This window comes from Lepus europaeus, chromosome 7 (genome assembly GCF_033115175.1).
Source record: "Lepus europaeus isolate LE1 chromosome 7, mLepTim1.pri, whole genome shotgun sequence".
Lineage (NCBI taxonomy): Eukaryota > Metazoa > Chordata > Mammalia > Lagomorpha > Leporidae > Lepus > Lepus europaeus.
The window spans coordinates 106841457-106868597 of NC_084833.1; the positions used below are offsets into that span (position 1 = coordinate 106841457).

The 27141-nt window shown below is 52.1% G+C and overlaps 2 protein-coding genes across 7 annotated transcripts in view; both read left to right on the plus strand.

Annotated features, from left to right (window-relative positions):
- ARCN1 (archain 1) overlaps window positions 1-10994 on the plus strand; it is a 33813-nt gene extending 22819 nt beyond the window's left edge. The window contains exons 9-10 of the mRNA XM_062197137.1: window positions 2701-2905; window positions 9110-10994. Coding sequence (XP_062053121.1) covers window positions 2701-2905; window positions 9110-9199 — 295 coding nt within the window. The 3' untranslated portion in view covers window positions 9200-10994. The remainder of the gene's footprint in view (window positions 1-2700; window positions 2906-9109) is intronic.
- Window positions 10995-16014: 5020 nt separating this feature from the next.
- Window positions 16015-27141, plus strand: part of PHLDB1 (pleckstrin homology like domain family B member 1) — a 44469-nt gene continuing 33342 nt past the window's right edge. For 5 of the 6 annotated variants that reach the window (XM_062197139.1, XM_062197140.1, XM_062197145.1 and 2 more), the window contains exons 1-4: window positions 17768-17847; window positions 21462-21542; window positions 22125-22248; window positions 23080-23250. In XM_062197139.1, coding sequence (XP_062053123.1) covers window positions 17803-17847; window positions 21462-21542; window positions 22125-22248; window positions 23080-23250 — 421 coding nt within the window. In that variant the 5' untranslated portion in view covers window positions 17768-17802. Of the gene's footprint in view, window positions 16115-17767; window positions 17848-21461; window positions 21543-22124; window positions 22249-23079; window positions 23251-27141 lie in introns of those variants that run through there. The other variant, XM_062197141.1, reaches the window with a different exon arrangement.

The window sequence follows — 27141 nt, forward strand, 5'->3', positions numbered from 1 at the left end:
CCTGGTAGTGGCCTGGGAGAGCAGTGTAGGATGGCCCACGTCCTTGGCCCCCTGCCCACGTGAGAGATCCAGAAGAAGCTTCTGGCTCCTGGTTTCAGCCTGGCTGAGCCTCAACCATTGCGGCCATTTGGGAAGTGAACTAGCAGATAGAGAATATCTCTCTATGTCTCTCCCTCTCTATAAAAATTAAAAAATGAAAGATTTCATTATTTGAAAAGCAGAGTGACAGAGAGGGAAAAACAGAGATTTCCATCCACTGGTTCACTCCCAAATGGCCACAAAGGAAGCCAGGAACCTGGAACTCTTTCAGATCTCCCCTGTGAGCTGGCAGGAGGCCAGGTACCTGGGTCATCTTCCACTATCTTCCCAGGTGCATTAGCATGGTATTGGATTGGAAGCAGAGTAGCCAGGACTGAAACTGGCACTGTGATAAAGGACGCTGGTATTGTAAGCAGTGACTTACCCCACTATGCCACAACGCTGAACCCTTAAATTACTTTCAAAAATAATTAATCTGAAAACAGAGTGACTGAGAAAGAGTGGGAGACAGATCTTCCATCTATAGGTTCACTCCCCAAATGCCCGCAATAGCCACAGCTGGGCCAGGCCCAAGCCAGGAACCAAGAACTCCATCCGCGTCTCCCACATGAGTGGCAGGGGCCCAGGTACTTGCGCCATCTTCTGCTGCCTCCCAAGGGTAATAGCAAGAAACTGGATTGAAGCAGAGTATCTGAGACTGGATCCTAAGAACTTTATGAGATGTGGGTGTCCCAAGCAGTGGCTTGACCTGCTGTACCAGATGTCTGCCCCTTTCTTCCCTTTTTAATAATTCAAGGCTTTACATCGTCAGATCTGGTTTTAGTCACTGTTACTTCTGTTTTTAAAAATGTGCTTTATTACTAGTTTTCCTTTTTTTTTTTTTTTTTAAGATTTTATTTATTTGAGAGGTAAAGTTACAGGCAGAAGGAGGGAGAGACAGAGAGAAAGGTCTTCCATCCACTGGCTCACTCCCCAAATGGCCGCAACGGCCGGAGCTGAGCCAACCAAAGCCAGGAGCCAACAGCTTCCTCTGGGTCTCTCACATGAGGGCAGGGGCCCAAGTACTTGTGCCATCTTCTCTTTCCTAGGCCATAGCAGAGAGCTGGATCAGAAGAAGAGCAGCCAGGACATGAACTGGTGCCCATATGGGATTCTGGCAGGCAGAGGCCTAACCTCCTGTGCCACAGTGCTGCCCCCTTTTTGTTTTAATAAGCACATTTGTTTATTTGTGTGAAAGGCAGAGTTACACACAGAGAGAGATATCTGCTGTCAGGGATTCACGCGCCAAATGGCCACAACAGCCAGAGCTGGGCCAATCCAGAGCCAGGAGCTAGGAGCTTCTTCTGGGTCTCGCGCTTAGGGGCATCTTCCAATGCTTTTCCAGGCATATTAGCAGGGAATTTTATCAGAAGTGGTGCAGCCAGGACTTGAACTGGGCCCATATGGAATTCTGGCGCTGTAGGCAACAGCCTTACCCACATATGCCACAGCACCGGCTCCACCAGTTTTCCTTTAATGGAGTAACCATCTTAGTCTGCACAGCTCAGTTGTTCTTTCAGAACAATAGAAGACTGCCTTGAACTATTATAGGATTTGGGTGTTGGTGACAGGTGGGGTTTTGTTTGTCAAGATTTATTTTACCAGACTATTTTTAGGATTCCACAATTTTTAGGCTTCTCCATCTACCCCATAATTGTGGTTATGGTGGTTTCCTGTGTCTTAGTTCAGTTTTGCAGTAGTCACCAGAAGAGACTGTAAGACGTTTACTATTGTCTAAGACTGACGTATCAGAATGAGAAATTTGAGCAAGGACAGAAAGGACCATAAAAAAAAAAAGGACATTTAAAATCTATAAGGAAGAGTTAATATTCTTATGCCAACCTAAACGTTTTGTCTCCCTTATTTACTCTGCCCCTAAACAAGCATTGAGTGTCATAGTGAATTAAAAGTTGGTAAATTTAGAATGTGTAGGAGTAGGTGACACTGCCTCTCAGCCCCACGTGGGGGTGCAAAGTACATCTTAACTAGCTCTGGTTCTTTTGCAGATTGAGGACAACTTATGCATCTCTCTCCCGACATGTTTCTATTTTGCCCAGGGGTAATTAATTGTGCTTTCATTTACTGCAGTCCACTTACTAGATTGTAAATCACATAAGCCCACTGGCGTAGACTTCATTCAGTCAGTTTGAAAACATTCTAAAATCTTTTGAAAACACATCCTCTTAAAAACATAAATTGATCTTTATTGGTATTTAAGTTTTCCCTTAATATTATCAACCTGCTTTTTCTTCAACCGTCTTTATGAAATGAACTGAATTTCTTAAAAAGGCGGCAAACTGTTAATGCAGTTCACACATTTGTCAGTCTCAGTCCTCTGCTAGCTCCCAGATCTAGTCTAAATTGGAACAGCCCACAAGCATCCCTGCTAAGTACCTGCGGTTGCCTGTATCCGCTGTCTACAAAGGGAATTGAGTGGAACCCTTAGTCAGAGTGCTAGGTCTTTGATCTTTGAAGTTATTAGGAAGCCTGTTTTTTTCTAGAACTGTACAAAAATTGCAGTTCTAGAGGACAGAATTTCAGGAGCATAATCAAATTTGGGATTGATTTTCCTTGGTGTGGAGTTCTAGCTCCGGACGGTTAACTTGATATTTCTTGTGACAGGTCTGGTGTTGGTGCACCTGTGATTGGTGAGATCGATGGGGAATATCGACATGACAGTCGACGAAATACCTTGGAGTGGTGCCTGCCAGTGATTGATGCCAAAAATAAGAGTGGCAGCCTGGAGTTTAGCATTGCTGGACAGCCCAATGACTTCTTCCCTGTTCAAGTTTCCTTCATCTCCAAAAAAAATTACTGCAATATACAGGTAACTCGTTTTAATAGAGTGCATATGTTGGGAAAGCACTAAGGTAGATGCTGGATAGATAGCATGGCCTAGCAGTACAAAAATCAAATGCCTATATCCCCAGCATATGCTGTTTCTGACTTTGTATGATCGTGTTCAATTCCCTACTTACCTCAGTTTTCCTCTCAAAGAATTCAATCTGCATATGTATAAAAGTACTTATGGATTATATAATGTTCAAGATTTATTTTATTTATTTGAAAGGCAGAGTTACAAAGGAGAGATCTTGGGCCGGCACCGTGGCTCAGTTGGTTAATCCTCTGCGTGTGGCGCCGGCATCCCATGTGGGCGCCGGGTTCTAGTCCCGGTTGCTCCTCTTCCAGTCCAGCTCTCTGCTGTGGCCCAGGAAAGCAGTGGAGGATGGTCCAAGTGCTTGGGCCCCTGCACCCGCATGGGAGACCAGGAGGAAACACCTGGCTCCTGGCTTCGGATTGGCGTAGCTCCAGCCGTAGCGGCCATTTGGGGGGGGTGAACCAATGGAAGGAAGACCTTTCTCTCTGTCTCTCTCTCACTGTCTAATTCTGTCAAATAGATTTTAAAAAGAGAGAGAGAGATCTTCCATTCACTGGTTCACTTTTCAAATTTTCAAATGCCCACAATAGCCCAGGCTGGGCCAGGCTGAAGCTAGGAGCCTCGAACTCTATCCTGGTTGCCACATGGAGTTAGGGGGTCAAGAACTTGGGCCAGCCTTTGCTACTTTCCCAGGTGCTTAACAGGGAGTTGGATCAGACTCAAAATGGTACTCATTTGGGATACTGGCATTGCAGGTAACAGCTGAACCCACTGCCACAAATGCTAGCCCCAGTTGCCTGTTTTTTTTAACCTTTTTTCTTTTTTTATAAAAGATTTATTTATTTGAAAGAGCTACACAGAGAGAGAGAGAGGAGAGACAGATCTTCCATCCACTGATTCACTCCCCAAATGGCTGCAATAGTTGGGGCTGGGCCAGGCTGAAACCAGGAGAGCCAGGAGCTTCTTCCAGGTCTCCCAAAAGGGCAGGGGGCCAAGGACTTGGGCCATGCTCCGCTGCTCTCCCAGGCTACTAGCAGGGAGCTGAATTGGAAGTGGAAGAGCTGAGACTCAAACTGGCACCCATTTGGGATGCCAGTGCTACAAACAGTGGCTTAACCTGCTGCACAACAGCGCTGGCCACAACTTATGATACTTAAAAATTCTTTTGCCAAAACACTTGATTTGTTCACAAGAAATGAACAAAGTTTTTTATTTGGAAGTCAAATTATTATAAAAGGTAAAAATAAGTAAGTAGAAGCAATATGTTAAATTATGTCACAATTCCCTTCATTATTTCAAATAACCATGAGCCGGTTCTGTCATAGATGCTGCTGTTCAGGTGGGCAAGCATGAAGTGTAAATGTAGGAACTGTTCCTTTAGATAATTTTTAACTCAGTATTCCTCTAGGTTTTGTTCTGATTTTAATTTATTTGAAAGGCAGAAAAAAAGAAATCTCCCATCTGCTGGTGTATTCTCCAAATTCCTACAACAACCAGGGCTGGGCTAGACCAAACTCAGGAGCCTGGAATTCAATTTGGGTCTCCCATATGAATAGCAGGAATCCAACTGCGTACGCCATCATGCCATCCACAGTGTGCTTTAGCAGGAAGCTGGAATTGGGAATGGAGCCAGGGCTCAAACCCAGGCAGTCTGATATGGGATGGGGCATCCTATCAGTGTTGTAACTGCTGTGCCAAACACCTGCCTCTGTTCCTCCAGCTCTTGGAATTGTGTTACTGAAACCCATTTTTTGTTACTGTCTTCCCCTCTTTTTTTTTTTTTTTTAAAGATTGATTTATTGGGGCCAACACTGTGCACAGTGGATTAAAGCCATTGCCTGTAGTGCCAGTATCCATATCGGTGCCGGTTGAGTACTGGCTGTTCCACTTCCAGTCCAGTTCCCTGCTAATGCACCTGGGAAGGCAGTGGAAGATAGCCCAGTTGCTTGGGTCCCTGCACCCATGTGGGAGACACAGAAGAAGCTCCTGGCTCCTGGCTTTTACCTGGCCCAGCTCCAGCCATGTGGCCATTTAGGGAGTGAACCAGTGGATAGAAGATGTTTCTTTCTGAATCTCCTTCTCTCTCTGTGTAACTCTGCCTGTCAAATAAATATATAAATCTTTTTTTTTTTTTTTTTTAAAGAATGAAGATTTATTTATTTATTTGACAGGCAGAGTTAGAGAAGGAGAGACAAAGAGATTTTCCATCTGCTGATCACTTCCCAAATGAGCAAACAGCTGGGGCCGGGCTAGGCCAAATCCAGCAGCCACAAGCTTCACCCAGGTCTCCCCTATGGATGGCAGGGACCCAAGCACTTGGGCCATCTTCTGTTGCTATCCCAGGTGCATTAGCAGGGAGCTGGATAGGAAGTGGAACAGCTGGGACTCGAACAGGTGCCCAAATGGGATCAGGTGTTGTAGGCAGCAGCTTAACCTGCTGCATCACAATGCCAGTCCCATGTCTCCCCTCCCCCCCCCCCCTTTTAAAAGATTTATTTATTTATTTGAAAGTCAGAGAGAGAGGGGTCTTCATCCACTGGTTCACTCGCCAGATGGCCGCAACGGCCAGAGCTGCGCCATTCTAGAGCCAGGAGCTTCTTCCAGGTCTCCCATGTAGGTGCAGGGGCCCAAGGACTTGGGCCATCTTCCACTGCTTTCCCAGGCCATAGCAGAGAGCTAGATCGGAAGTGGAGCAGCCAGGTCTAGAACTGGCACCCATATGGGATGCTGGCACTTCAGGCCAGGGTGTTCACCTGCTGCACCACAGCGCCGGCCCCTAAAGGTGTATTTATTTTATTTGAAAGTTGGAGTTACACAGAGAGAGAGAAAGAGGTCTTCCATCCACTGGTTTACTCTTCAATTGACCGCAGTGACCAGAGCTGTGCTGATCCGAAGCCAGGAACTTCCTGTGGCTCTCCCACACTGGTTCAGGGGCCCAAGGACTTGGGCCATCTTCTACTGCTTTCCCGGGCCATAGCAGAGAGCTGGATCGGAAGTGGAGCAGCTAGTACTCAAACCAGCATCCATATGGGATGCCAGCACTGCAGGCAGCAGCTTGGAAGTTATAGCTTCAGAGGAAGCTATTGAAAGCTATTAGAGGATTCCGAAGAACAGTTTTCTCTCTGTTAGTGGCATAACTCCATCAGTATTAGGACCCATTTATCAAACTTAAGACATTAGATAGAAATGGGTACATTTTTTCTGTTTGGGAACATTCGAAGATTAAGATAACATAATTGCTCTCTCAAAACCTCATTAGAGGGGCCAGCACTGTGGTGTAGTGGGTAAAGCCATCATCTGCAGTGCCAGCATCCCATATGGGTACCAGTTTGAGTCCCAGCTGCTCCACTTCCAATCCAGCTCTCTGCCATGGCCTGGAAAAGTAGTAGAAGATGGCCCAAGGCTTTGGGCCCCTGCACCCATGTGGTTAGACTCGGAGGAAGCTCCTGGCTCCTGGCTTCATATCGGTGCAGCTCCAGTCGTTGTGGCTAATTGGGGAGTGAACCGGCAGATGGAAGACCTCCCTCTCTCTCTCTCTCTCTCTGCCTCTCTGCCTCTGCTTCTCTCTCTGTGTAACTCTGACTTTCAAATAAATAAATAAATAAATCTTAAAAATAAATTATTAAAAAAAAACTCATTAGGAGTGCAGCATTTGGGCTGCTATTGTGCTGCAGGTTAAGCCACTGCCTGTGACACTGGCATCCTGTATCAGTACTGGTTCAAACCCCAGCTGATCTGCTTCTGATCTAACTCCCTGCTAAAGTGCCTAGGAAAACAGTAGAAGATAGCCCAAATACTTGGACCCCTACCACCCATGTAGGACGCTCAGATGGAACTCCTGGCTTTGGCTTGGCCCAGCTCTGATCATAATGGCCATTTGGGGAGTAAGCCAGTAGATGAAAGAGAGTTCTCTGTCTCTCCCTCTCTCTGTGTTACTTGCCTTTCATAAACAGAAATTTAAGAAAGACGGGCAGGCATGTGGTCTAGCAGTGAAGACACTTACATCACATGTTTGAGTAACTGAGTTTGCTGTTTGGCTCCACTTTTTTTTTTTTTTTAAGATTTTTTTATTTATTTGAAAGGTAGAGTTATAGAGAGATAATGAAGGACAGAGAGAGAGAGAGAGGGAGACTATCCAAAGCCAAGAGCTTCTTCTAGTCTCCCACATGGGTGCAGGAGTCCTTGGGCTATCCTCTGATGCATTAGCAGAGAGCTGGATGAGAAGTGGAGCAGCCAGGATTCAAACCAGCACCTATATGGGATGCCAGCAGTAGAAGATGGCCCAGGTCCTTGGGGTCCTGCATGCACACGGGAGACCCAGAAAAAGCTCCTGGCTTTGGCCTTAAGTTGTCCTTGTGGCCATAAGTTGGTTCACTCCCCAGATGGCTGCAAAGGCTGGAGCTGGACAGACTGAAGCCAAGAGCCAGGAGCTTCTTCTGGGTCTCCCACGTGGGTAGCAGGGATCCAAGGACCTGGGCCATCTTCAGCTGCTTTTTATAAGCCATTAGCAGGGAGCTGGATCTGAAGTGGAGCAGCCAAGACAGAAACCAACGACTGTATGAGATGTCAGCGTCGCAGATGGAGGCTTTAGCCACTACACAACAATGCAGGCCCCTATGTCTTTTTAAAAAGAAAGAAAAAAAATCCTCATTAGAAAATATGAAATAATGATTTTCTTTTTTTTTTTAATATTTTATTTGAGTGGTAGAGTTACAGAGAGAGGGAGAGACAGAGAGAAAGGTCCTCCATCTGCTGGTTCACTCCCCAAATGACCACAATGGCCAGAGTTGGTCTGATCCAGGAGCTTCTTCCAGGTCTCCCACATGGGTGCAGGAGCCCAAGGAGTTCGGCCATCTTCTTTATTTTTTTAAAGATTTATTTTTGGCCGGCGCCGTGGCTTAACAGGCTAATCCTCCGCCTTGCGGCGCCAGCACACTGGGTTCTAGTCCCGGTTGGGGCGCCGGATTCTATCCCGGTTGCCCCTCTTCCAGGCCAGCTCTCTGCTATGGCCCGGGAAGGCAGTGGAGGATGGCCCAAGTGCTTGGGCCCTGCACCCGCATGGGAGACCCAGGAGAAGCACCTGGCTCCTGGCTTCGGATCAGCGCGATGCGCCAGCCACAGCGGCCATTGGAGGGTGAACCAACAACAAAAAGAAGACCTTTCTCTCTGTCTCTCTCTCTCTCACTATCCACTCTGCCTGTCAAAAAAAAAAAAAAAAAGATTTATTTTTTTTACTTGAAAGTCAGTTACAGAGAGGAGAGGCAGAGAGAGAGAGAGGTCTTCCATCCAATGGTTCACTCCCCAGTTGGCCGCAACGGCCAGAACTGCGCCAATCCGGAGCCAGGAGCTTCTTCCAAGTTTCCCATGCAGGTGCAGGGGTCCGAGGACTTGGGCCATCTTCTGCTATCCCAGGCCATAGCAGAGAACTGGATGGGAAGTGGAGCAGCCAGGTCTCAAACTGGTGCCCATATGGGATGCAGGCGCTTCAGGCCAGGGCGTTAACCCGCTGCGCCACAGCACCGTTGGGCCATCTTCTACTGCTTTCCCAGGCCGTAGCAGAGAGCTGGATTGGAAGTGGAACATCCAGGACTCACTGTGCCACAGCAGCAGTCCCTTTTTTAAAATTATTTTTAAAAAGGAAAAAAAAAAAAAAAAAACTCATTAGAAGGCCTAGCCATGCATGTAAAATGAGTATGATGACCAGCTTATTGTGGCTTTGAACCAGGAAACTTCTAAGTGTAGATCAGATGAATAATGTTAGAGGACTATAGCATTACATTTAATTAATTATTTAATTGATTTAGATAACTGTAATAATTTGATTTATTTGTTTAATGTTAATTGATCATCAGGGTAGACTGTCTATGAATTTCATAGATTTCAAAGGGCATGACTGGGCTGTGGCTGGTAATTTGGGCCTTTTCTTTAATATCAACACAGCTCTACATCCCAACCACTACACTTTCTCTCTCTCTAGAGCAGATTGACTGTGTTGGAAAGTGATACCATGAGCTGCGGTTGTGAATAGAACACTTTTTAGTATTTCTGAATTGTTTTTTAATACTGCTTTTAAGGAATCTGTAATGAGAATGTAATCAGCATCTTGGAAACTCAACCTCCGTCTTTACCTAACTCTTTTTTCTGTTTTCCTAGGTTACCAAAGTGACCCAGGTAGATGGAAACAGCCCCGTCAGATTTTCTACAGAGACCACTTTCCTAGTGGATAGGTATGAAATTCTGTAATATGAAGAAGAGGGAACCGAAAAGGAAAATTTCGAAATTAATAAAGAAGAAGCTGACAGTGGCTGAAGAGTTTTTCCAAATATAAAGCCATCGGAGACCCCTTTTTTCTGATACAGTGCACAATTCTGTGCATGCAAGGACCCTCAACTCGCCCCCAGTGTTTCAGTGTCATAGAGACATTCTTTGACAGAGAAATGACACAGATATAAAGGGAAAGGCTGCTGATTTCTTTGGCAGATGTTACTGGCCAGCAAACTCCAGAGAATGCCCCCAGTTAAATACCTCCTCTGCATTTGCCTAAGTTGCTCCTTTATTTTAATTCCTAAATATAATTATATTTCATACTTTGTTTTAAAAAAGATTTTTTGTAGAAGATTTTAATCTTTCATTCTCCTTTCCTGTACCTTCAGTTTTTTTCTTTGCATACATTCAATCAAGCACTGGGATCATCTGTATATAGACATTGTAATTGTTTGGCACTCCTAGAACACGTTTAACCCATTCTTGATTTTTGGACTTTGCAAATGAACTGCTTTTAAGGAGAATGAGGTGTAGAAGTTCAAAGATACAGTTGTGTTTTGTCATTTCCCCTTATCCATTCATACCTCCATTTCTTTGCCAGGTATTCCATTCAAGGCCTGTCCCTCCAGTTTAGAATAGTACTGTGTCCCCCACTGTGTCAATATTCAAGATAGCTGAAAAATAGCTTTCAAATGACACAGCCCTCTCTTCAAGATGTATTAAAGAATGGTTATGTCCATATAGGGACTTCACACACATCTGCAATCACGTCTTCTACTAATGCTACCCAGGCTTCCAGTTCTCCACATTTTGAACACTTAAGCTAAAACATAATAGTTCACATTCTTTGTAACCCATTCACATTCCTGAAGTTCACCACCTGCTTCTTCCTGGCTTTTCTGTCATCAGTCCCATCCTTGCTGGCAGAACTGAGGTTATAATTTTGGAGGCTGCGGTTCGGTGAGTTTCTGTAACCAATCCCACTGGCCCTTTGAACTATCAAAGAAACTCCATTTCTACCACTAGATTTGCAGTATCTCAAGAGGCAGCTGGTGATATTGCTATGTAGGGATTACCCATATATATCCCATTTTCTTCCACACTGCCTTCAGTTTCTACCTGTCTCTTCCTAGCTCTGAACTCCTTTCTCCTCCTCCCCACTGAGTATCGTGTAGTGGCTGCTTCTCAGCTCCATCTCATCCATTACTTTTTCAAGCAGCCAGCCCAGCCTTGACTTTTAACCCAGTACTGACGAGAGTGAAGCATTGCTGCGAGGCTGCGGCGCTGGCAACGGGAAGACCGGTGATGCAGGTGACCTGCTGCGCCCCTCGCCTGCTGGAGAGTACCGCTCCCGCTCTGAGCGAGGGCACCTGTACTTGGAGCAAAGCAGCCACACAAATGGCCATGGATGGAATCGCTTGCCAAAGAAATTTCTGGCCTTTCCCTTTCCCTGATTGCATCAGGTAGAATCCTTGTCTCTAGCTTGGTTTCCACATGAGGTTTCTCTGAAGAAGGGGACTAGGAAAAGAAGTCTGTCATGTAGCTAAGTAGGCAAGAAATCTTATTAATCCAGTTTTGTTGAGAGTTCCTTGTCCATTTGATTTTTAAAGTCAAGTTTAATTTCACAAAAACTTTTTTTTTCTGAAATTACTTTTGGGGTAATATTTAAACTGAGAGACATTTTGTAACCCTGTAAAATACATAGGGAATATAACATTCCAGTGTACACAGAGAAGGCAAATTCTTTAATCAAATAAAGAGTATTATAAAATGAGATGTTTATTGGACTCTTGACTCACACGAAGGTGTCTGCTTGCTGATAGAGGATGCTGTAATGGGATCCAAGATTAAAAATTAATGATACAGGTTTTGTTTTTTTAAGTAATCTCTGTCTAACAGTATTACTTCTCCCTGATGCTGTACCTCCTTGTGTTGTTTTCTGCATTTAAACACACACATCATACACAGGTGCTCTTGACTGCACAGCTTTTGAGTTGAATGTTTCTTTTGGCCTTTTGCGGGGTTGCAGCCTTAATTCATCAGGGGCAGCGGTAGAGTCAATAAAATGAGGTTTCCTCTTCAGCGTAATGTCCTGGAGCCTTCTCTGCGCCTGAGACGGTGGTAAGAGTAAGTGATCCAAGGATGAGATGACTTAGGAATCCGTTTCCTCAGAAAAGCCTCCTTTGGATCTCTCTCTCTCTCTTTTTTTTTTTTTTTAACTTAGAGAAACTACTGAGTATCAACAAATTGGAAGGCAAATCACTCTCCCTGATGAATAATATGTAGAATGAAAAAGTTTGTTTTAATAGTGAAACCCTGGTCTAATGATACTTGCCTCTCTGAAACTAACTTCAGTGACAGGAAGAGCACTAAAACCATGCCACGGTCCTGACTGCTGACCCCTCTGCGGCATCCAGGCCGACTAGCAAAAGAATGAGGTCCTACTTAGCATTCTGTTTCACGGAGGCTGTGGCTCCTCCTCTGGGTTTGTTCATTCCATGTAGAGGATGTAGGGAACACGCCTCTGGATAGGAGGTCCTTTTTTTTTTTTTTTTTGGACAGGCAGAGTGGACAGTGAGAGACAGAGAAAAAGGTCTTCCTTTTGCCGTTGGTTCACCATCCAATGGCCACAGCGGTAGGCGCGCTGCGGCCGGCGCACCGCACTGATCCGATGGCAGGAGCCAGGTGCTTCTCCTGGTCTCCCATGGGGTGCAGGGCCCAAGGACTTGGGCCATCCTCCACCGCACTCCCTGGCCACAACAGAGAGCTGGCCTGGAAGAGGGGCAACCGGGACAGGATCAGTGCCCCGACCAGGACTAGAACCCGGTGTGCCGGCACCGCAAGGCGGAGGACTAGCCTAGTGAGCCGCGGCGCCGGCTAGGAGGTCCTTTTAAAAAAGATGTTTCATTTACTCGGTAGCTTCAAGCCCCGCATCTCAACTCATGCATCTGACTGAGGGAACTTTGTCCTCCAGTTAATTTAAAGTTGTTCATAGTGGGTAGGATCTAAGATTTCCAGGGTTGATATAGAATAGCCTTTAATAAAGTTCACATTTGACAGGAGTCAAGTAGGAAACTGGATGCAGTGACTACCTAGTTAACAAAACTTTTTAATTTTAAAATGTTATTTGAAAGAGTTAGAGGGAGAACCAGGGAGCTGGATGGAAGGCAGAGCAGCCAGGTCTTGAACCCTGCATTCATGGGATACCAGCCATCGTAGGCAGCAGCTTTACCCACTGCACCACTACACCAGCCCCCACAGAGCTGTTTTTTCCTAAGGTGGACAAGTGCGATAGAACTAGCGGTCCTTGGGTCTCGGTGAGAGGGAATTAGGGCTTGTTTTGTAGGCCTTAGAGGAATCGAAGCAGAAGTTCTGTTTTGACTCCATTTTACTCTCTTACTGCAACCATTCTCCCCATCCCCATTCCTGCTTCTTGACACCTTTGGTAAGTTTATTTGTGACTCAGTTTCTCTGGGGGCTCCGGATTCTGTCCTGGTTGCTCCTCTTCCTGTCCAGCTCTCTGCTGTGGCCCGGGAAGTCAGTGGAGGATGGCCAAAGTGCTTGGGCCCTGCACCCGCATAGGAGACCAGGAGGAAGCACCTGGCTCCTGGCTTTGGATCGGTGTAGCGTGCCGGCCGTAGCAGCCACTTGGAGGGTCAACCAACGGAAAAAGGAAGACCTTTCTCTCTCTCTCTCTCTCTCACACACACTAACTCTGCCTGTCAAAAAAAAAAAAAAAAGTTTCTCTGAGAGCCAGCATGAAATTCTTATATAAAGACCCACAGGTAGTGTGTTGTGATTACCCAGGGCAAACAGCATCTCTTCAGGTGGCAGTCTGACGTCTTACCCTGGGGAGTTAATGACTGGTAAGAAGCCAAATCTTGAGGAAAATTGGATGTCCTGACAAAAAGGAAGTCGAGTTACCAGAGTTTTCAGAGGCTTGGGTCACTCCTCATCCCCACTATAAAGGAAGTTTTCTGCCTACAGTTCCTAGGCCAGTGACCACATGGTTTAGTCTAATTCTGGAAGCCTCCCCTGGGTGTACTTTGTGTGATAAGGTGAATTATCAAGCCAGGAGGGGGGCTGGCACAGCGGGCTAGCTGCTATTTATGATGCTGGTGTCCCAAATTGGAGGACCGGTTGGTTCATGTCCCGGCTGCTGCGCTTCTCATCCACTCCCTGCTGTTGGCGACTGGGAAGGCAGCAGTGATGCCCGAGTGCTTGGGCCCCTACCACCCACATGGGAGACCCGGGTGGAGTTCCAGGATCCTGGCTTTGGCCTGGATCAACCCTGGCTGTTGTGGACATTTGGGGAGTGAACCAGCAGATAGAAGATCTCCGTCCCTCTGCCAGTCTGCCTTTAAAACAAAATGAATCTTTAAAAGAAAAAAGAAAAAAAGGCATTACAAACTCAAGGCAATAAGAGAAATGGAAATAAGTCTTGTTTCCCATTCTGCTCGAATAAACGCATGTTCTTTCCAGCTCGTAAGACGGTGCTGAGCCAATGTAGGTGGACAAGATCAGTCTGCCCAAATTTCTCACTCTGGGTACGTGCTAGCTTTGGGTGGAAGTGTGGATTGTGCAATTGCGAAGGCCAGCTGAGTAGAGAACGTCTCTGCTCACTTGCAGCTAGGGAAGGAAAGTTTGAACTCTCCCAAATTGGAAGCAGTGGGGAGTTACTTGGCGTCATTGCTGCCACCACACCTACACTAACGATGCCTCAGTATAAGATCCAGAGTGAGAAAGGGAGAGCTTTGGAGGAGGGTGTGTATCTAGGGGGGTTGCTGGCTGAGTGATCAGGAATCACCTCGCTGGAGTACAACTTGAGGGATGAGTGGGAAGTGCGCCAAAGCCAGGAGTGTGGAAATCCACTCCTGAGCTTCAGAGCCAAGTGCAGAAGGCCTCCAAAAAAATCCACCCTTCCACACCCAGCCTCTGCCCTCTCCCCCTGCTTCCATTCCGGAAAGTCTGAAGCATGCCTGGAAAGCTGCTGCTCTCTTCTCTCCTCCTCCCCCTTTCCTGAGCTCCCAGCTGCTCGACCTCTTGCGTAACTGTGAGAGCACTGTGTTTTTGATGGGCTCCAGATGTGGAGTGGGGTGAGGGTGGAGGGTGGGGGTGGTAGGTCTCCAGTCCCTTGAGTGCTGTAACTGTGGGAACCCGGAGGCTGGACACCACGGGAGAGAGGACACATTGCACTGAGCCTTGAGCGTTGGGGTCAGCTGGTCCCTGGGTTGGGAGGACAGTGAGAGAGGCTAGGTGTTATTTCAACCCCCTGCCTCAATGGGCTTGATTATTCCTTCAAATGCCTCCTGACCAAGACAGCAAAGAGGAGCTGGGGGTGGTGAAGCAGAATTAGCAGTTTGAGGTGCCCCAGCCTAAGCTTCTCTCCTCACATGCTGCACCCTGGCATACAGGATACAAGTTTTTTTTAAACACCAGAATAGCCTGAAAATTACTGTTGTGATCTTCTCATGGAGGGGCCCCAAGGTTGATACTTTCATGAGCCTCAAACTGCATGGAGAGGAAGAAAAGAGGCTTTGCCACCCAAATCCTTGGGTTTCCTGTGTACCCGCAGTGTTCCACCTCTCATTGCAGGTGGCAGCAAAGGGTGCCCTGCCCCTCCCCCCTCTATTCACTGCATGGCTGCGGTCAACCCAGCCGTGGGGGGCCCACCTGTTAATGCCAGCCCTGTCAATCAGTGACCAGAGATCCCAGCAGTTCAGCCTCCTGCCGTTGCTGGGTTAGGGAGAGGGCACAAGCTAGAGCCACTGAGTCAGAACAGGACAAGTTCATCCCCAACGGGACGCAGTATTTTCTGCTATCTGTCCCAAGTGACACTGAGGCCAGATGTGGAGATTTTCTGCCCCTCCTTCAGTGAGGAAGTCTCCCAGGTCCCACCAGTGCAGGTTTGAAAGGCCCGGTCTGGTCTCACTGATGTAGCCCCCTTGGGCCTCCCCAGTCGGCCTCCCGGGGCCAGAGCTGGCTTTGCAAGGTAAGGATTCACTGTCAGTGTTGGGTTTCCTGGTGGCGGCTGAGGTCCAGGATGACTTCAGCTGGGCTCAGTTTCTAGGCTGAGGGATGCAGTGCCCCCTTTCCTGCCTTGTTAACCCCTCTCCCTGCTGTGGGATGGTGTGCGCAATGCCTGCCTCCCAGGTGCTGCTAATAGCCCAGCAGGTGGGAGGGAGGTACTGGCTCCTTGGGGCAAAATGATGATTCTGTTCAGCTTCTCCGAGTTCACAGCCTTCTTAGATCCTTAGGAAAGTCTGTGATGTTGCAGGGACTCCAACCTCATTTGCAACTCTTCGTGGTGGGGCTTGGGACAGGTGAGGAGAAGGAAGGAATAGGGCAAGACCAGGGTGCCCTGCGCAGATGTTCCCGAGGCTATGTTGCCAGCGCGTTGGCAGGGGCTACCACTAGGAGGTTCCCTGGGAGCCATGGAGGGTTCAGGCATCTAGGGTTGAAAAGTAAATAAACAAAGGAAGGGGTGGGAGGGAACTGTCAAAAACAGGGCCTTAAAGCCTTGGGTGGAGGGTGGTCCAGGAGTGTCCGAGCCCGGGGGCCCGGGGGGGCTGTTGGGGATGTGTGCGGGGCAGTGGAGAGCCCAGCTGTGGGGACGAACAAAGCGGGCGCTGTGCAGGCGGGGGGAGGTGCTGCTGTGGGAAAGGGTGGGTGGGGGGACCTTGGACTCCAGCCCCACAAGGGCGTCTTCTCTGGCTGGCCAGGCGGACGGGACGGGGGTGGAGGCGGGGACTGGGGGGGGGGGGGCGGGCCAGGCTCGCTCTCCTCCTACTCAGCGGGCTCCCAGGGAAAAGCAACAGTGTCCTCCTGAAACCCCAGGCCGCCGCGGCCAAGCCGGGCAAAGGGACCGGTGTCTGCCCCCACCACCCACCCCAGGTAAGAGCGCCCTCTCCCATTGCGTCTTCGGGTCCTATTCACTGCACCGCCACGACCGGGCAAGGGAAAGTCCCAGGGCCTGGCCACAGGCCTCGGATCAGCGCTGGGCTGGGGGGCTCAGAAGAAATCCATGGGGGAAGAGGGCCACCCCAGGTGAGTGCGTGCGGGGACAGGGGCTTGGTGCGGAGTCGGCCAGCCGCTTTCCTGGGAGCTGGTCGTTTTTGCCCTCTTGAGCTGCCGCCAGCATCGCCGCCAGAGGGGGCCCTCGAGCCCTCCCCCGCAGGGCCACTGCCAGGGTCTCGGGTGTCGTGCGCGCGCGTCCGCGTCCTTCAGCGTCCCACCCCTCCCCCCTCCGCCGACAGCAGGACCAGCGGGCCGGGGGCTCCCCTGCCGGCCGCCTAGACGGACCAGAAAGGGATGGGGGTCCGGCCCGGAGGCATGAGTGTCCGATAGGGCCCCTCGGGGGTGTCCAGGAGGTGGGAAGCACGTCTGGGGCCTGCCAGGCACTCCTCCAGGGTCCACGTCTTCAGGGCGCGGAGGCCGCAAGGGGCACGTTGGCAAAGTGAGTCGCAGGCTCTCCCCACGCCCGCGCGGTCTGCACTTGAATCCCCAGCGGAGTTCCCCAGCGCGGAGGCTCAGCCCAGTCATCGGGCTCCCCCGGGAGGGGGAAGTGCGGGCGGCCGGGTGGGGCCGCCGGGTGCAGGGTTGCCGAGGAGCTCGCCACGCTTCCGGCGAGGCGGGCGCGAGCGGGGACTTGGCCCGGCGGGGGACCAGGACGCCGGGGCGGGGCCGCATTCTGGGCCCGTTAGCTCAGCCGTCGCGGAGGCTCCCGCGGCTGACTCACCCCCAGCGGCCCCACAAACGCGCTCCCCACTGCGCCGGCCCCCCGCCCCCGGCGCCGCCCCGCGCCGGATCGCCGCGCGGTGCCCAAACCGAGCCGGGGCGACCACCACGCGCCTGCAGCCCGGGGAACCCGTGCCCGCGCTCGCGCTCCCGAGACCGACACGCAGCCGCCCGGCCGCAAGCGGGCGGCGTCTGAGGGGCCGCCCCTCTGCCCGTGGAGCAAACAAGCGGCGCCTTCTCCCCGCGGGCCCCGAAGAAAGGCCGCTTGTCCGGCCGTCAGGGGCGGGCGGGGCGGCCGCGGCAGGCGGCCCAACACTGCGGCCTTGTCCCACCCGGGCGGCCCGCGGAGGGGCCGGCCGAGGGGGAGCAGGGGCCTCTGGCCGGCGGAAGGCGCACCCGGCCTGCCCGCGTCCGAGAGGCGCACCCTTTCGGCACCCCTAGACCCCACACAACGCCAGAACCCCGACCGGACTCGCGCCCCTGCAGGGTCCCCGGCGCCCGCCTCGCCTCCTTCGTCGCCCCTCTCCCCTCAGCGGCGCCGCGGCCTTCCCCTGGCTGTCACCCCCTCCACCGGAGGACCCCTGCCCTCAGCCTCTGCTCCCAAACTTCCCTTTCCCCGCCCTGAACCCCCTGTCCCCCGCAGCCTTGAGTTCTCTCCGCCCCCTGGGCCCTCGGCGCCCTGCTCCGGCCCCCGCCCCGCTCGGACGTCCCGCCCGCTCGGCTCCCAGCCTCAGTTTCCTTCCCTTCCTGGCTCCTTCCTCGAGGGCGGATGTGCGCCGGGAAGGCGAAGGCGGCTGGCGGCCGAGAGGATCGCGGCTCGGCCCCGCAGGCCGCGGGTCGCAGCCATGCGACGCCCGGGGCGAGGCCGCGGCTGGGCCCCCAAGACGCAGGTGAGGGCCCGAGCGCCCCGCAGGGGCTCTGGGGGGCAGCCGAGCAGTGGGGCTGCGGGGGCTGGGGCCTTTCATCTTAGGCCCCTTGGGGAGCCCGGGCCTCTTCTAGTGCCAGGGCTTGTGGGCCCTTCCTGGACCTCCCTCCACCCTCACTCGGGCGCCGAGATCCCCGAGAGGCGCCCCGCTCGCGGGAGAGGGCTGGGGACTGCTGCCCGGAGTGGCGCAGGTGCGGGGGTGTTGTCGCGGGGCGTGGAGGCCGGGTACCCCAGGGTCATGGTCACAGCCCCGGCCTGGCCGCACTCGGGGTGGGGGGAGCCCTCCCTGTCGCTCGTCCAGTCCAGACACAGAGACCTCTGCCACCCTGCTCTCGAGGTAGCTGGGGTGCTGCCGCCCGACTTCTTGCTGCAGAGCTGGGTGAGGTTTCTCAAAAAGACCGTAGTGGCGGGCAGGGTGGGTAATTACAGCCCCTGGAGGGGGCGGGAGGTTGCGGGGGGCCGGATGCCCACCGGTCAGTCAGCGCCCTCACCCCGCGCTCAGGCCAGGACTGGGGGTCCGAGGAGGGCGCACCTCCAAGTGGCGGCTCTGAGCCGCGGCGATGGCCGCCTACGTGCCGACACGGCTGGTCAGGTGCCTCCACTTCGCCGGGATTAGGTTTCCTGGCTGGGGCCAGAGGCTCGCACCTCCCAATCTCTCCATCTTTTCTTATCTTCTCTCCACACCTCTCTCCTTATCTCTCCTCCTTTCACCTCCTCATTCCCTTCTCTGTTCTCCTCGAGCACTCTTGTTCCCCATCAACCTTATTCCTTTACAATCTTTATCTCCACTTGAAGTTCTTTGCCAAATAATTGAGCAAGCCCCGCAGCTGCCTCTCACTCGCTTTGACAGGTGACGGAACTGAGGCCTGCACCTGTGAATTGCTTCGCTCAAGGTCATGCTCAAGGTCTTAACTGGCATTTTTATAGCGTTTTGCACTTCGAGGGGTGTCACTGAATACAAGACCTGAATCTTCAGACAGCCTTTAAAAAAAAGTAGCTTTATTAAGGTATAATTTATATACCATAAAATTTAATTTTAAATCCAATTTAAAGCCGGCACTGTGGCTCATTAGGCTAATCCTCCGCCTGTGGTGCCAGCACCCCGGGTTCTAGTCCCAGTTGGGGCTCTGGGTTCTGTCCCGGTTGCTCCTCTTCCAGTCCAGCTCTCTGCTGTGGCCCGGGAGTGCAGTGGAGGATGGCCCAAGTACTTGGGCCCTGTATCCACATGGGAGACCAGGAAGAAGCACCTGGCTCCTGGCTTTGGATCAGTGTAGCTCCGGCTGTAGCGGCCATTGGGGGAGAGGGGTGTGAACCAACGGAAGGAAGACCTTCCTCTCTGTCTCTCTCTCTCTCTCTCACACTGTCTAACTCTGTCAAAAAAAATCCAATTTAAGTGTGCAGTTCAATGGTTCTTAATATATTTACAGGGCTAAGCAACTCTCTTTACAATCTAATATTTAAAATGTCTTAACTGTGTCACTTATTTTCATTTCATCTGAAAGGCAGAGAGATCTTCCTTCTCCTGGTTCACTCCCTAAGTGCCCACTGCAGCCAGGGCTAGGCCAGGGAGAAGCCATGAGCCTGGAACTCAGTGCAGATTTCCCCATGTGGGTGGCAGAGGTACTTGGGCCATGATCTGCCACCCCTAGGGTGTGCTGTAGCAAGCAGCTGGAACCAGGAGCAGAGCTAGGGCCTCTAATTGTAGAACATTTTTGTCCCACCCCCCACCCCCCAAAAAAAAGAATCTTGTGCTTAGTCACTCCCCATCCCACCCCCAGCCCCAAGCAAGCATGGTCAATCTTTTTTTTCTCTCCCAGTTTTATGGAAGAATGTCTTGATAATCAGAGGTTAAATAACTTGCCCAAATCTTGTGGCTAGTAAATAAAGTCAGGGTAGAATTTAAGGCTATTGCGTTCCAGCTCACTCTTTCTGTGAAAGCGTGATGCCTTTCCCTCTCCATTGTTTTGTTTTTATCCCCCTCTTTTGCATAAACTTCCCATTCCCAACCCACTGTCCATCTCTCCTCCCTCGGAAAGTGAGTCTAAGGAAGCCATACAGCGATCTCCATCCCTGGAAATTCTTCCCCATGGCCAGATCTGCTGGGGAGGAGCTAGGCCAACTTGGGACTTGGTGTTAAGTGAATGGCTTTTGCCTTCCCTTTTCCTAGGCGGCCTTTGGGTGGGCCCCAGGCCTATTCCGGACTTTCTTCCGCTAGCTTGGGTGGAAATGGTGACAGAGGTGATGTAGTCCAAGCAGGAAGGGTGGAAGCCGGGAGGGTAAATTTAGTAACTTCATGACCGAGGCCTTTAGGACCCACTGCCAGAGTTAGACACTCCTTGGAATGCTGGCTGTGCCCCCACTTCCTCTCCAGGTCACCTCGTAGGCAGCTGGAAGAGCAAGAGGAGGGAAACCCCGCTGTCCTGAGTCTACCTCCCTCACCCTCGCCACTCTCTTCTCGGCTTTCCCCAGCAACACTTCAGTAGCAAGTTGGCCAAGGGATGGACACATGGGTGCACATTAGCACACAGAGGTCATTCCTCACGTTCCTCAGGTGCCGGAAACGTGAGCCGGAGAGAGACAAGGTGCATGGCTGGGATTCGAGTCCTGGCTCTGAAGCCTGCCTTCCCCTGCTTCTAAGAGCCTGAGCTTCCAAGGGCACTGAGCCAGAGAAACCCAGAGAGGCTTCTTGCTGGCTGTGTTGGGGTGGGGTTGCTTTCTATGGAAGAAAGGGTGCAGGAGTGGAGATATACAGGGATGGCAGACTGACTGTTTCTCCTGTCTCCTGTGAGGAGATGCCCTGATGACACCCCTGGGGAAAAAAAGAAAAGAAGGAAAGGTTGACGGAAAGTCCTTGTTGACTCTGCCACTCCCCTGGGGGGCCTCTGGCTCCCAGGGTTCTTAGAGGGGCTTCCCTGGACTCTGCTTTTTCCACTAAGGTAGATTTCCCCCTCCCTACTTAAGGCTCCATGTGGCTGAGGTCCTTTGGCTGCCAGGGCTTGGGTTCTGGGTAGCCTAAGAAAGCACAGAGGTGCAGATTAGGCCTGAGGGTGTTGATTGGACCTATGGTGACAAGGGCCAGGACTGGTATGGTGTGGTATCCATGCCATGGCTGTGGGTGAGGCATCTTCTGTGCCCTGGGCCCCCAAGCTCCTTGGCTGCCTCCAGTTTTCCTTCAGCATGAGCTTGCTGAATGATGGTGCCCAGCCCTGAGGACAGTGCTGCAGAACCCACTTCTTTCTAATTTGAGAGACAGATGTAGTTCCTCTTGGTTCATTCCTCAAATGCCCCCAGTAGCCTTGACTGGATATGGCTCAAACCAGGAGTCAGGAACTCAATCCAGGTCCCCCACATGGGTGGCAAGGACCCAGGTACTTGAGCCATTGCATCTTAGAGTCTGCATTCACGAGAAGCTGGACTCAGGAGCTGGACCCAGAGCCAGGGATCAAACTTACACACTCAGATGTGGGATCCGGGTATCTTAATCAGCATCCTTACTGTTGGGCCAATCACCCCAAGAACATACTTCTTTTCCTCTTTTGCCCTGGCCTCCCAACTCTCCCTGCTCTGCTGTGTCCCTAGGAGCTCTGGAACCCCAGGACCATGGATGCTCTCAACAGGAGCCAGGGAGGCCCTGTATGCAAGACCCAGGCCATGGTGCAGGTGAGTAGGGTCGGGGCTACAGGGCGAGCATGGATTCGGCTCTTCTACCTACTTACGGTCCAGCCCGAGGAGGAGAGCAGCAGTTCTGGCTTTTGTGGCCTTCCCCAGGTGCCAAGCCTATTAACAGCTCACTCTATCTGAATCAAGTTAATTGGTCCACTCAGAAACTCCTCTTTGAAAGTCGGAAAACAGTTTGTGTCCCTGAGTTGTATCACTGTCTTGCCCCTTGCCTGTGCCCTCCCTGGTAGTGTGGCCAGGGCAAGCAATTGCCGAGGGGATGGAGAGCCAGGGAGCTCCGCTGGAACCTCCTCTAAGACCCTCCCCATCCCTTGCCTCTATCCCTTTCTCCCTGTTTCTGTTTTAGTAGACAAAAGGGGCAGCTGAGCCAAGACTTGAGATAAATCCAGTGGGACGAGTTAGTGGCCTAGATTCAGATCTAATTAGAATTTCGGGGACTGATGCTCTGTATGAGGTTTGTGCTAAGCCTTTCGGCACCCTCAGAGCCTTGTGGAGAGAGTGCTGGTGTGACCAGGAGTAGGGTGGTCTCTGATGGTGCTCATCCCCCGCCGCCACTCCCTGCAGAAGGGACCTTTGGACCTGATCGAGACAGGCAAAGGGCTGAAGGTGCAAACGGACAAACCCCATCTGGTGAGCCTGGGCAGTGGGCGACTCAGCACGGCTGTTACCCTCCTGCCGCTGGAGGAAGGTGAGTGTAGGCAAGGGTGTCCCACCTGCCGCCTGCCGCCCCCTCCCCACCACAGGCATTCCTGCCTGGGATACCAGGCCCCTGCATGTGTTGTGCCCTGCTGCTGTCTGCCGGCCATCCTAGTCCTCCCTCCCTCCCAGCTTGCCCCCCTAGTCTCAGCCTCCATGGACAGCCTGCCTTCTCTGGTAGCTGGGATTAAAGATCAGTTTAGAAATGGGGAGGACAGTGCTGCTGAAACAGGAGAGCACGTGCTGTTGGCAACCAGTCCGGCCAAGAAGAAGGAGGCCCCATCCAGGGCATGGGGGCCTGGACGGTGGAGAATGGAGAGACTGGAGGGGGGGGGCAAGATCTCCCATGATAAGACCCTGGCATGGCCCCCTTTGCACTCAGCTTCTGCTCTCCCTCCAGCCTCTCCTGGCTGCACTTGTTGCCAGGGCGATAGTGCATTCCCCACATTCTCCAAATACCAGTCCCAGGGGCTCTGCCAGGGGGAGGGAAGGAGGCAGGGGAGGGGGTGCAGGTGGCAGAAGGAAGGAGAGAAGGAGACTGGAGATTTAGAAGAAGAGGGGAAGAGTAAGAGGCAAGGGAAACAGGACAAAGACACAGGGAGGGGCAGTTGGGGGGACCAAGGGAAGGTCTGCAGAGCTGGGCGCCTTCTCACCTTCACAGCAGAGCTTTCTCTGCTGTCTCCCCAGAGCCCGGGGCCAAAGAGGGGCAGCAGTGGTGGGCAGAGAGGAGGTAGAAATGCATCTCCCCCCCTCCGTGGTCCCCTTTGCCCTGCTCCTGCTCAGCCTGACAGCCTCTCTGACTCAGTTTGCCTCTTGTCTCCAGGGAGGACGGTGATTGGCTCTGCAGCCAGGGACATCTCGCTGCAGGGCCCGGGCCTGGCTCCAGAACACTGCTACATCGAGAATCTTCAGGGCACCCTCACCCTCTACCCCTGTGGCAATGCCTGTAGTATTGATGGGCTCCCTGTCCGGCAGCCCACCCGGCTCACTCAGGGTAAGGTCTGGTGCCCCCAAACCGACGGGGGTCTCCATTTAAAAGCTTGTATATGTTAGGCGCAAGGGAAGCCTTCTGTGATGGTCACCATGGTAACTGCAAGAGTGGTTTCAGGGGACAGGATGCTCAGGTGCACCTGGATGTGCCTTAACAACACCTCAAACCCCTCCGGCACCCAGACGTGTCTTTAACCCGCTGACTTCTCTGGTCACCCACACCTGCCTCCCCACACCATGGGGAGAGAAGAGGTCCCAGTGCCTACTGTCAGAGGCTCTGGGCTCTGCTGTGGTGGTTGTTGGGGGGTGAGCAATGGCAGTGAGAGAGTATCAGTGTCTTTGTTTCATAATGCCTAGAGGGAGGCTTTTTAAAAAATTATTTATTAACATATATTTATTTGAAAGGCAGAGAGACAGACAAAAGTCTTCCATTGACTGGCTCACTTAAATGCTTGCAACAGCTGGGGATAGCAGGGACCCGAGTCCCTGAGCCTTCACCTGCTACCTCCCACAGCACACATCAGCAGGAAGGTGGACTAGGGAAGGAGGCCAGGACTCACCTTAACCACTGGGCCGAACACCTGTCCCATTCCTTTTTCCTTTTTAAAGTCTTATTTACAGAGTGAGTTGTTTGAGAAGCTGTAGAGGACAAAACTCACTCTGGGAATGGGCCAAGGGCAAAATCTGATGGCAGAATCTGAGGATATGGCCACTCCTGGTACAAGGCTGTTAGTAGCAGCTTTGGGGTCATGAATATAGTTACAGCTTAGTTTCCCAAAGCAATGGGCCTTTTTTTAAGAGAAGCTGGCTCTAAAAAACAGGCCCTAAGTACTGTGGTTACAGACAGGTAAAAGGTCGGCCCACACAACACTTTTAAATATATATATATATATATATGTATGTGTGTTTGAAACAGAGTGACAGAAACACAGATGGCAAGATCTTCTGCCTACTGGTTAATTTCCCAACTGCCTGCAACAACCAGGGCTAGACCAGGCCAAAGTCAGGAGCCAGGAACTTCATCCAGGTCTCCCTTCCCAGACACATTCTCAGGGAGCTGGACTGGAGGTGGAGCAGCCAGGATATGGGATGCTGGTATTGCAAATGGAAGTTTAACCCACTGGGCCACAGCATTGGTCCCCCAAGTAGCACTTTGATAGCCCAGGTGTGGTCACTGTGGAAACGCGGGTCTGAGAGCAATCCCTACTGTGAATCATCCAAGCAGGGGATTGAGAAAAGTGGATTTGGGTGGCGATGAGAGGGGAGGTTGCCATGAGGGTGGGTGTTTCAGGCTAAGTCTGGCTCTGAGCAGGAGGGCTGATGGCCTGGCATTGTTTTCTGAGAACTCTCACCGGCCGGAAGCCCCTTTCCAAGAGAGCACCCTCTTGCTCCAGGGTCTCCCACCCTCCTCCTGTGCACACCCCTTGGGGGGGTCTTTAAATGCTACTCCCTTCACAGCAGACCCAGGAAACCCTTGGGTCATCAGGAGAGCTGAATTTGCCCTACTTCTTTGCCCCTGCCCTTGGGTGGGCACGGGGTGTGGACATCTGACTGCAAGGAGGCAGCTGTGTCAGTGACAGCAGGCAGGCCCTTGCTTCCTCCGGGGTTTTGGGTCTCTGAGTCTGGAGGAGAGCAAGGGGCCCCAGAGACTGGGGCTTTGGCTATGAAGCCATCTGGTTCCTGAGAGTCCTGTTTGGTTTCAGGGAGGGCATTGTCACGGAGACTTATGTGCACAGAAGTGAGGCCACGGAGCAAAGCTGAGAGGCAGCCCGGTGCTCCCCCAAAGAACTGTCTTGCCCTGTGTGTTGGGAGCAGGGCAGGGTGGGGGTAGGAACCAGGCCGTGCATGTCTCTCGTCCAGTCTTCACAGGGCATCGTTCAGTTCCCTGGGAAGAGGGAAGGCCTGGGGCCACGATGAAACTTTCAAGCATTTCCTGTGGCCCTAGTGACCAACCCCCCCTTTCCCAGCAAGATGCCCACCCTGCCAAGTATGTGCCCTCCCACTCTCTCTGACCCTAAGCCCCTTCCCTACCCACCCTCCCACCCCCACCCCGTAGCCTTCTTGTCTGGGCCCGCCTGTCTCAGCAGCCTGGCAGCCTGTGCAGGGGTAGACAGAGGCACAAAGGAATGGGTGTTCTTCTCCCCTGCCCTCCCCTCCCCTGGGCTCCAGGAGCTGAGGGTTCCTTGTCTCATCTCTGGAGCAAGGCACCAAGCCCAGCCCTGCCTGGCCCCACTCCGGACATTCTTGGGAGTGCGTTTCCTTGGAAACTGGGTGGCTCGGGGGTGCATGTGCTATCTCTGTGTGTCTGTGTAACTGGAGTGTGTTTATGCATCTCCGGATGTGTTTGTGACTCTCGGCTTGTGTTGTTTCTTGTGTTTATGGATCAGCATGTTCAAGTGGGCAGCAGGGGTGAACACAGGACCAAGGGTACGGAAATGTCCGCTTGTGCTCCTTGTGTACATGCAGACTCACTGGCTATATGCCGGTCCGTGGGCGTGTGTACGAGGGGATCGTTTTCCCTTCATCTGGCCTTGTAGAGGGGATTCGCCTCTTTGCACAGCCGGAGATCTACCCTGGGAATGACAAGGAGCCTGCTCTGGCTGCGCAAGGCTTTAGATGCATCACTCTGGGCCCTGTGCCCAGCCATAGGCCGCTGGGAGAGACGTAGTCCACGACAAGCAGAGACGGCAGTGACAGGCACTTCCAGCAGGAATACGCTTGGGCCAGGGAAGGGGGAGGCAGGCAGAAAACAGATGCCAGCCTTTAGCGTGGAGCTGTGAGTACGGCAGCATGAAGTGAGGAGTCAGGAAGATCCTCATTCTGCGCCTTGTAGCCAGGCATCTTGGCACATCCCACGCTACCCTCTTCTCTACCAAGCCAGGGGTGGATCTGGGAATGGGACCAAGGAAGCGAGGAGGAATCTCAGTCTGGGTCTAGGCTGCCCCACCCTGGGACTGCAGTGCCAGACCACATGAAAGCCCTGGGAGGGGACTAAGAAAGAGAGGACTCAGAAGGCCACACAGCTCAGGGCCCAGGCTGTGTAGACAGCAGGTCCCCATCCACTCCTAGCATGCATCCCTAGCCCTTGTCTCCAAGTCTGCTTCACTCCCTGAAGTCCTCACTGGGGTGTTGGAGTTGTGTGCAGGCCAGCAGGGGGTGTGGCTCGGGAGCCAGGACTCCTGGGTTAGCCAGCTGCCTCTCTGGGATCTCCTCCTCTCCCACCCAGCTATCGGTTATTCCTTCTGTGAACTGGGGGGCAAAGCCTCGGAGCTTGCTCTGTTCTGAAACTCATCAAGATCTGACTAATAAATAAAGCTCAAAAGAAGAAAAGACAGAAGCCAGGGCCCCGGCTCCCCAGTGCCTGTGGCTGCCTCCTGCCCTATTTCTCGCTGGCTTTGTCCAGCTGGCCATCATAGTTTCCAGACCGATGAATCACTCTTCCTGAGGAGGTTTTGTTTTTTAAGCCTCCCCTCATTTTGCATTTGACCCTAAATGGTTCTTCCTGTTCCTTTAGGAGGGGGAATAAAATGCTTTGCACATGCGAGTGTGTGGATGTGTGTGTGTCCGGAGCGGGGCAGGGTGGGCTACTTGGTGAGGGTGAAAGTATGCCTGATGGGTTCCCCAAGGCACTGACTTTTTATTTCACAGTCTCTTCAGGGACTGAGGGAAAGGGTGGCAGTGCCAGAGTGTGTAACCAGCAGGAGGGCTATGTGGACTGAGGGTGCTGGGGGGACTCAGAGTGTGTGCGTCTCTGAGAAGCAGCGCGTCAGACTGTGTGAGTGGTTGCACACACACACAGTGGATCTGGAGGGAGGCAGGCTGGGTGTCCTGTGAGCTTCTGGGGTCCAGCGCTAGGTCCCTGAAACAAGAGCAATTATCTAGGGGCCTTGGCTGG